Source organism: Alligator sinensis, unplaced genomic scaffold (assembly GCF_000455745.1).
Source record: "Alligator sinensis unplaced genomic scaffold, ASM45574v1 scaffold50_1, whole genome shotgun sequence".
Classification (NCBI taxonomy): domain Eukaryota; kingdom Metazoa; phylum Chordata; order Crocodylia; family Alligatoridae; genus Alligator; species Alligator sinensis.
The window spans coordinates 1,470,467-1,479,918 of NW_005842059.1; the positions used below are offsets into that span (position 1 = coordinate 1,470,467).

At 51.8% G+C, this 9,452-nt stretch overlaps 1 protein-coding gene across 8 annotated transcripts in view; it reads right to left on the reverse strand.

Moving 5' to 3' along the window:
• NIN (ninein) overlaps positions 1-9,452 on the reverse strand; it is a 91,354-nt gene that overhangs the window by 51,146 nt on the left and 30,756 nt on the right. For all 8 annotated transcript variants that reach the window (XM_014519672.2, XM_025203487.1, XM_025203490.1 and 5 more), the window contains exons 5-6: positions 3,874-3,913; positions 488-678 (exon numbers count right to left, since the gene is read on the reverse strand). In XM_014519672.2, the coding sequence (XP_014375158.1) occupies positions 488-678; positions 3,874-3,913 (231 nt within the window). The remainder of the gene's footprint in view (positions 1-487; positions 679-3,873; positions 3,914-9,452) is intronic.

The following is a 9,452-nucleotide window of genomic DNA, read 5'->3' on the forward strand; positions in this document are numbered from 1 at the left end:
TAAATAAAAATCACAGCTTTGGACTCATTTTAATGGAGAAACCATCACTATAGCTTTATTTAGGACTCTCACTCCCTTTTTATAAAGCCAACAGTGGGTAGTTCACCCATGTCAAGCTCATTAGGAAGCCATCAGCTGGGTCTCAATGGCCAGCTGTCAATCAACGCTCCCTTTTTAGGGTGCGTCAGTACAGATGCGCCGATTAGCGGAGATATCCCGAGACAGCCCTGCATGGCTAGCTCCAGAACCAGCACCAGTATAGCCATATCTGGCCGGGGCTGAGCCTGGACTAAGCGGCCCTACTTGGGTATCGTAGGTAGACTGTTCTGTGCCAGATGGACATAGCCTTAGAATTTATCATTACATTTGCTATAAGCATTATGGTAAACCATATGCTCAGAGAAGCATTAGACATTTTCCTAGTGACAGTAAGGATGCAAGAAGCCTCCCACCTCATGCCTGCCTCCCTCGGAAAGCAAACACCCACCTCGGTATCCACGTTCTGCAGCAGATATTGCTCACAAATAGAGACCAGCTTCTTCCTGTTCAGGTGACCATCCCTGGTGATGCCGAGGTGCTCACAAACCTCTTGCAGTTTTTCTTCTATCCAGTCTTGGGTGGGCGAAGACACGTTTTGTGAGGCGTTCAAGTCGTCTGGATTCCAAAATCTTAACTGGCCTGAAATAATCACAGTCAGACTTGCATGAATAAGGGGATCAAAAGACAGGAATATACATTTCAAATTACTCTGGGGCACCTTAACCAACTAGCTAATAGATTTGCTCAAATCTACCTTCCTGAGGGCTTTGGAGTCATGCCCATAGACACAGTATTTGAGCACTTATTTGCCAGGCCAGGTCTCTAGTAGTATTCACAGGAAAAGCTACATGGTTGCTATGCTCCATCCTAATCGGGGCAAGCCCAGGGGGTTGCTGTGTACTCCAGTGCCATCACCCTGACAGGGCTTTATCAACAAGAGAAGATCTTGCAAAGCATTTCAATTATATGTGACGTTCTGGACTTTTCAATCCGCCCTGCTCCAGAGGACCACGAGCTGCCTTGAAGATCAAGGAAAGAGCTATCGACTCCCACACAGCAGGGGCCTGAATTACATCAGGGCTTTGGAGGGTAGGACTGACGCCTTCAACTGACAGCAAATACAACCTGGGAGATAGGGCAGAGCACAAGCTCACTGTGCTAACCGCAGCCTAAACAAAGTGGGGGCGAGGGAGGGGGAAGCTTCATTTCTGTGCAAGCCGAGGCCTCATCCAGACATTTAGTTTCTCCTGGGAGAGTTGCTGCTCTCCCAGGAGAAGCCACAGATGTCCACATGTTCAAACTTTGTCTCCCAGAATAAAAATCGCTATTCCAGGAGAAATTACCTGGGAACAACCTGGTTTAAATTACTCTCAGGAGAGTTTCTTCTGGGAGAACGAATGAAGCCTCTTCTTAGCTTTATTCTCAATTTGTCCAGGCCGAAGAGGAAAATGGCAGGGGAATCTGGGGGAAGCCCTGGCTGGATTAGAGCAACAAAACAGTCCCCAATTGTCACCCCTTGTGCTAGAGCTCATTGTTGCTGTAACAGCTGCCACTCACGAAAACCACTTCAGAGCATGCCCCAGCCCCCAAATCAAACTGGGAAGCTTAACGATGCACCTTGTATTCACACTGGAAGCAAGCCCTCATCTAAATACTTCTCAATTTTAAGCCTCCAGCTGACTGCCCTTCCTCCACTCCAAGCAAATAAATTCAGTGCAGAGTTATACAAACGAAGGTGCTCAAACATTAAAAGGAGGTCACCGACAGGGGTAAACCTCTCACCTGTCAAGCTCCCACAATAGCTTAAATTCTCCCCTCGGTACCTGCCTCCCCCAGGGGGAATCTGAAGCAGATAATTTTGAGTGGCATTAAAGCCCCATGTAGATGCTTGTATTCAGAATGAAAGTAGACTTGATTCAGCTCAATTCCCTTCCAAGCTTCCAAAAGGAGCTGAGCTAAAAGTCAAAATCAAGGCCACTTTCACTCTGAATACAAGCATCTACATGGGGCTTTAATGCCATTCAAGATGATCTGCTTCCAATTTCTATTGGCCGTCGCTCAACTTGGAGCAGTTACTAGGACTTCTCCTGGCTGGTTCCCCTCGTCCCCACCAGTACACACTGGCAGCCCACTCTGACGGCCCGGCACTCAACGCAGGCAGGAGAGGAGCTCCCTCCATTTTCCTCCACACCTACATTTCTCCCCCCACCTTTTTTATTCATCACCTTGTTCATCCCAACTGAGAGCCTTTGGGATCAGGGCAATCATGCCCCACAGTGCTTGCGCAGTGCTTGGCACAAGGAGGCACTGATCTGGGTGGTAGCATAACCACTGCAGTGCCATATTTTTCCTCTCTTGCATGCTCCCTGGTTAACTGAACTGCATATAATTATAAACCCTACAGTAGAGGCACAGGGGCTGACGCTTTGGCTCACACTGACACCTGGTGGCCTTTGGACTCGACTGCAGTGCATGCCAGAGGGTATTTAGGGCTGTGACCCCTCTGAGCAGTCAGCATGCGGCACCCCCAGGACTCCCAGCACAGAAACCCCGAGCAGCAGGGCATCCCGGGACGCAAGGAGCCGGTCAAGAGGCAGGAGAAGATGCCAAGGAAATGGGAAAAAAAGCAAGGGGAAAGGGAAGGGTGGAAAAAACCCCAGACAGTTGGGTATGCAAGAATGAGAACAGATGAGGCAGCCTGCGAGGGGAACCATGCCATGGAGAGGGCTGGACAAGGACCAGTACTGCAGGGGCCAGGTGATGCAGGGCTGTTGGCTTGGTAGGGAGGCACAGCAGTCCCGTCTTCCTAGGTCCAGGGTCCAACAACGGACACAAACTGCTAGAAGATTGCTTCAGATCGGACATAAGGAAAAATTTCTTTATGGTTCAAGTGTCCAGGGTCTGGAACAGACTCCCCACAGAGGTGGTACAATCACCTATCCCAGAGCTCTTCAAAAAGTGACAGGATGCACACCGTGCTGGGGTCAGCCCAAGTGCAGGGGGGCTGGACCTGAAGATCTCCCGAGGTCCCTTCCAGCCCTAAACTTCTATGAATCCCACTGCAAGCGAATACAGTATTCCTGACCCCTCTGTCCTATGCCAGCCCCAAATCCCAGGCTGTACAGACCCAAACAGCAGCTACTGCCACTCTGGGGAGCAGGGGAGGCATTTATATGGGGGTAGAAGCAAGAGCTGGGAATCACTGGGCCCAGTTCAGTGCACGGGGATGCAGCACTGCATGAAACGGGTCTATCCCAGTGCCAAGGGCACCAGCAGTCTGTCGAGCCAAGGCTGCCAGCACCCACAACTTGACCAGGATGCACCTTGCGGCAAAGTCAGGCCAGGGCTGCCCTGGGAAGGCTGCCACCTTCCCCTCCCCGAGCTAAGAAACCCCTGTTCGGCCTGGCTCAGACAACTCCGAGGTGTTCCTGCCTAGCTGATCACAGCAGGCACCGATGCACTCCCACAGCTTCATAGAGGAGTTCGGCATTAGCCTGACCTTCGCCCTTCTACACATGAAGCCAGGCATTAAGCCAAGGCAGGCAAACAGCCTGCCCCAAAAGGCATTTTCCCCCTTTCAGAGAGCGAGTTTCCAAAATGCAGGCTCCAGCCCCACAAGTCAGGAAGGGCATGGGCTTCTGGGCCCCGAGACGCTGCAGGATCAGCTCCTAGGCTCTGCCCCACAACATCCCAGCCCTCGAGACACCAAAGAGCTCTCCTGAGAGCTAGGAGGGCCTGAAGCCAAAATCACCCCGAGAGCTCTCTGTTGTCACGTCCCCATGCATCGCCCTTCCACTCTGAAGGGATCAAGCGGCAGCTTTTGTTCGTGCTCACCTTCTGCTTCGTACTCCTCACTGTCCTGAGTCTTCCAGTGCTAAGGGGGAAGAAAAGAAAGAAGATTCCCTCAGTCATTATTATTCCAAGACGGCACATGTGTAAAAGGGAATTCACCAGCAACATCAAACGAGCTACAGGATTCCAACAATGCCGGCGTGCTTTCATCTTGGCAGTCTCCTGGGCCGAGCTGTCAATCCAAGCCTGCTTGCAGAGGTCCATTTATAGTGCCTCTTCGAAGGTATTTCAAAGAAGGCTTTTGCTATGGACATTTCAAAATAAAAATCACTTACAAAAAAAAAAAAAAAAAAAAAAAAAAAAAAATCAGCGTCAAGGTATCTGGGAAAATAAAGAGGTTTGAAGATGAGCTGGACAGGGTTCAGTTAAGTCAGTCCACAGCAAGGGGGACTTTGTTTTTAAGGAGCTCTTTTAAGCAAAGAAACCCATTTATGTTTGAAGGGTGCACAGGGATGTTAAGGGGAGAATATATATCAAAAAGGGCACAAACGCTGTGCACAGTCCTGGACTTCTAGAAACAAGGGACTGGATTATTTGAAAACCCTCTCTCTTTTGCCTTCACAGTCTAGGGCAATCCAGTATGACTAGCCCTCGCAAACACCCCCTAACCCATGAAACACCCCCTCATCTCAGCAGCAGTGGGGACTGTCATCATTTTATCCAGGACTCGGGTCTCAAGTGCAAAACCCTCCTGCACCACATCTGCACGCAGCATCAGCAGCACATCTTTGGCGTCGGCCTCAGAGGCGGTGGAGCCAGCAGCTGTGTACTCATGTGTAAGCCCCATCTCTACCAGCCCGGTGCACTGGGAAACGTGGGCCACAAATTAGCGCTGCACCCACCCGAGTGCCACTTCCACCCCCTTCTCAATCTGCTGCTCTGCTTTCTGCCCCTGCCTTGTGCTCCATATGCCCCATTTGTTCTGCTTCCTACTCCCTGCCTGATCTGCTCCGCTTTCTGCCCCCTGCCCTGTGCTCCCCGGTCGATCCGCTGCTCTGCTTTCTGCTCCCAGCTGTCCCTGATCTGCCACGTGCCACACACAGGCTACCCATGCCACCGGTCAGCCACCCTAGCGTGTCGCAGGCAGCAGCAGAGCTCCCCGTGCTCCGTGACAGTCAATGCACCATGTTTTATTTACACTATTTAACAAGCGCTACGCAGGGGTGTCTCAACACTGGCACCCCCAGTCAACCAAAGGGGCTTGCCCTTGCTCATCCAGGCACCATACACAAAGCCCAGGACCATCAGCTGCAATATCCAACGGCAACATTAGCAGGGGTTACTTTTCCCACAGTCAAAATGATGCGCACAGAGGAGTACACCCATGTGACCAAACGCATTTAGATTCAAGGACACAAGGAAGCTCTAAATCATTATATAAAAAAAAGTTTAATACATCTCGTTCAGATTACAGTGAAAAGCTGTTAATCTACAAGGTTACCATGGACACTGGATGAGGTCACTGTCCTTTTTTTAGCACCGGCTCCTGCCTCCGTTTCATCCTCTGGGGATCACAAAAACTGCAGCTCCTACCACTCGTTCAGGGCTGAGGGGTGTGCTACAGAGAGGAGGCAGTGGTGGCAATGTGGTGTGGGTGTGCATGTTTTGGGGCTGGTGGGGAGGGGGGAAGAGAAGGGGAACAGGAGTCAAGGGTTTTAGCAAGGACTCCCAATAAAGAACGAATACATGGAATAAAATTCAAAAATATCCTTAAAACATGTGAAGGAAAGCTTCCACAGTCTCAAGCACACTAGACTGGGTGCATGTGTGTGTGTGTGTACGTGCACATGTATACTGCTTTCATAGTCTCAAGCACATTAGACTGGGTGCGTGTGCATGTGGGTAGCTTCCAGTCTCCAGCACACTAGATTGAGAGTGTGTGTGTGTGTGTGTGTGTGTAGAACTTCCAAAGTCTCAAGCACACTAGACCGGGCGTGTGTGTGTGTGTGTGTGTGTGTGCGCGCGCACACACACACACACGCCCGGTCTAGTGTGCTTGAGACTATGAAAGCAGTATACATGTGTGCGCGCACACATGTATACTGCTTTCATAGTCTCAAGCACACTAGGCTAGGTGTGCATGTGTAGCTTCCACAGTCCTAAGCACACTAGACTGGGTGCGTGTAACTTTCAGTCTCAAGCACACTAGATTGAGTGTGCACATGTGTGCATGTGTGTAGAGCTTCCAAAGAGTCTCAAGCACAATAGACTGGGTGCATGCGTGTCCATATTTGCAGCTTCCACAGTCCCAAGCACATTAAACTGGGTGCATGCATATGTATATTTGTGTATGTGTGTAGCTCCTGCAGTCCCAAGTACACTAACCTGGGTGCGTGTGTATGTCCTCCTTGCATGCGTGCGTGTCCTCCATGTGCATGTGTTTGCCCTCCGTGTGTGTGTGTGTGTGTGTGTGTGTGTGTGTGTGTGTGTGTGTGTGTTCCAAAGTCTCAAGCACACTAGACTGGGTGCACATGTGTGTGTATGCATGTATCTGTATGTATATGTGTAGAGCTTCCAGTCTCCAGCACACATGTGCATATACATGTGTGTGCATGCGTAGCTTCCAGTCAAGCACACCAGACTGGGTGCGTGCGCGTTCAGAGAATGAGAAAAGTCCTTGGCCGATCTCTCCGCTGATGGTCACGCACACGCTCTCCCCCTTGGTGAACATCGGTGGTTCCACTTTGCCTAAACCCAACTTATCCCAAGCTCCCCACAGAAGTGTGTTACTGGCCCTTGGTTAGTAGCTTCACCTTCTATTCATTTTAATTTTCATACAAGCTGAAAAGTCCATCGGCTACTCAATCGGCAGCTTGCAGCAAATATACCATTTGAAGCTCCTATATATGCCCAGCAGTCACCTCTACCTCCTGGGGCCAAGCCTGAGCCAGCTCCAGGCTTCATGCCTGTCCCCTGGCATCCTCCCCTAACTTTTCTTGGACGGCAAAGGCAACTGGTTAGCAGATAACTAGATTTGGAGGTCTGGCTACGAGGAATCTCTTGCACGTCCAGTTCCAAAATGTTTCCATACAAGCGGCGTATCTTCCCCCCACCTCCCTTTGAAAGAGTTGAAACTAAGCCGGTTAGCTTCAGAAAGTGTTGCAAGACCTCATTCAAAGAGCACAAGGTAATTTCGTAAATCCAGAGAGCTGAATAGAGATCTGAACACCTGTCACCCCTGTTGTGTGCCGATAATCAATTGTTACAGGCACCGCGAGCCCGACTCCTACAATAATTCGCTTCATCTGCGGGCGCTCTCCGCTGCCTCCCGGGCCCTATTGTGTCGGGCTGCTGCGGCGGCTGCATCAGCTGGCGGGACCCTTTCCGCACGCTTCTTGATTACCATGCTGAATGCTCGACAAGAGCCGCTTTGTGAGCAAGGGGCGCGAGGGGTCAGAGGTCAAGCAACGCCAAAATGGCTGCCCCAGAAGGCAGCCAGCGTATTTCAAGGAGACAAAGGGAGATGTCCATCGGTGCTGTGGACCGTGCATCTCAATGTCACGCACGGCATTGTTCGGCGGCTCGGGATTGTCCTACAGCTGGATGTGGGTCACACACATTACTGAGCCCGTGCGCAGAAGGCAGAGATTTTAGGAATGCATTATTTTGATCGACACATGCTTTGCCGGGCTGAAGAGCAGATGGCCCGGGTTTTCAATGATCGCTGCCTTCCAGCTCCGAACCCGCGCGAGCATCTGCAGCCCGTGCCGCTGGCTCGCCGTGGCCTCTCTCCATAATAACTTAGCAACCCCTCTCCCACCCTGCCATCTGCTTCAGCGAGACGGACCTTTGTTCTCCGGCAGAATATACTGCTAATTAAAACGATGATCAGGGGCGCACGCTGGGCCTATTCAAGCTTGCACATGCCGAGGTGAGCCCTAGCGCCACTGTTTACAACCAAACTTCTCCGTCTTTGCTGAAGGATCAGCTCTCGGAGGAAAGCACCCGGAACAAAGATGCCCCGAACTGGAGCGCTCCTCTACTTGCAACACAACGTACATTCGCTTTCCACCACGGAAAGCCACAGCCACGGCCCTGCAGGGCATCGCAATGCAAACACCGTTTAGAAACAAACACTCAAGCAATGATTAGCCGCCTGCACTTTAGTTCGTTAAACCTGCTTCCAACTGGTGCGTGGGAACGCTGAAGACTTGAAGTAAGAACATAACGGGTCAGACCAAGGGTCCGTTTAGCTTGGTATCCTGCCTCCGGCAGGGGCAGAAATGGATGCTAGAGAGGGAGAGCACCCGACTGAATCTCTCTAGTGATCTATCCCTTCTTCGGTACTTTGCTGGCACCCACCATTTATCGGGTTAGAGGTGCCAGAGGAAACACGGCTCCCCACTCTCTGAAAAGTTTTATCCCCTCCCTCATCGCCTTTGGGGACTCAAAACATGCAACTGGCCCCCCTTGACCGGGAGCAGAGTGGCTCAGGAATGGAAGATTTTCCGGCTCAACCAGTCTCTTGATACAAGGGAGAGAAAGACATCCCAAACGAAAGGATGCATTGAAGCTGCATCCCAGTTCTGCACTTCTTTCTCCACAAAGCACCCACCTTCTGCAACCCCACACCTCAGCCTGCTGCAAGAAACAAGGCAAAAAGTCCCGATTTTAGCTGCCTCTGTATTGGCGATGCATCAGCAAGACCCCGACCCTGGGTTGTGCCCATGCTGCCCGCTCACTACAGTATCTGAATGCCCTCTGGGAGAAAGGTGGCTTCAAACCACCCTTTCTTCCCTGGCGGCAGGGACAAGCTTCCAGCTTTTGGCAAAGAAAAAGCGTCTCCCCTCCTGCCTCTCAGGGCTGTGGGGATGTCTCTATCTAGCAGCTCGTGGGTCTGGTGCGTGCCCCCCACCCCCGTCATTGAGAGCTTTGCTTTAAAACAGTGGAGCCAAAGGGCCATGGACGCTGCCATCGGAGAGGGTGAGGCAACCCGCCAGGGAGCCGGGCTTTGGAGGGCAGCGCAGGGGCGCTGGAGCAGCTTTGGTGCAGGGGAGAAGCAGGGTATTGGAAACCCGGGCATTGAGTTAAGTCCTGGCTATTGCAGCAGCCAAGCCCAGAAGTTGCAAAGGAGGAACCACCCGTGGGCAGGTGAGTGTTACCCCGTGCTGGGCACAGACCCTGGCAGCCACAGAGAGAAGTCAGTTTTACCACCAGCTTAGTCTCTGCCAGCCCAACCGTGGGGCACAGTCGGAGCGCCCCTAAGCACAGGGTCCGGCCAACAGCTGATCAATCCCAGGCACAGAAGTAAGTTGGGTCAGAAGACTTTGGCACGACCGGCCAGTCTAACAGCCCCCGGCTGCAAGAGCTGTGCTAGATGTTGCCCCCTGCCATGTGCCTTCAGAGCAGCAAGGCGCTCATGGGGCAGCAGGTTAAAAGCTGAGATGGCAATTGGTTTTTAAAGCCTTCGTCTACGTACCTGCAGTTTTGATTAGCACTTACCTTCCCCAGGGCAGTGAAAACCACTCGTGCTTCTCGTGTCCCAGTGAACTTACACACTAAGTAGAGGGAGGACGGCGGCGTCTCATAGAAGGATTAACCCTCTCCACGCCACCAAGCAG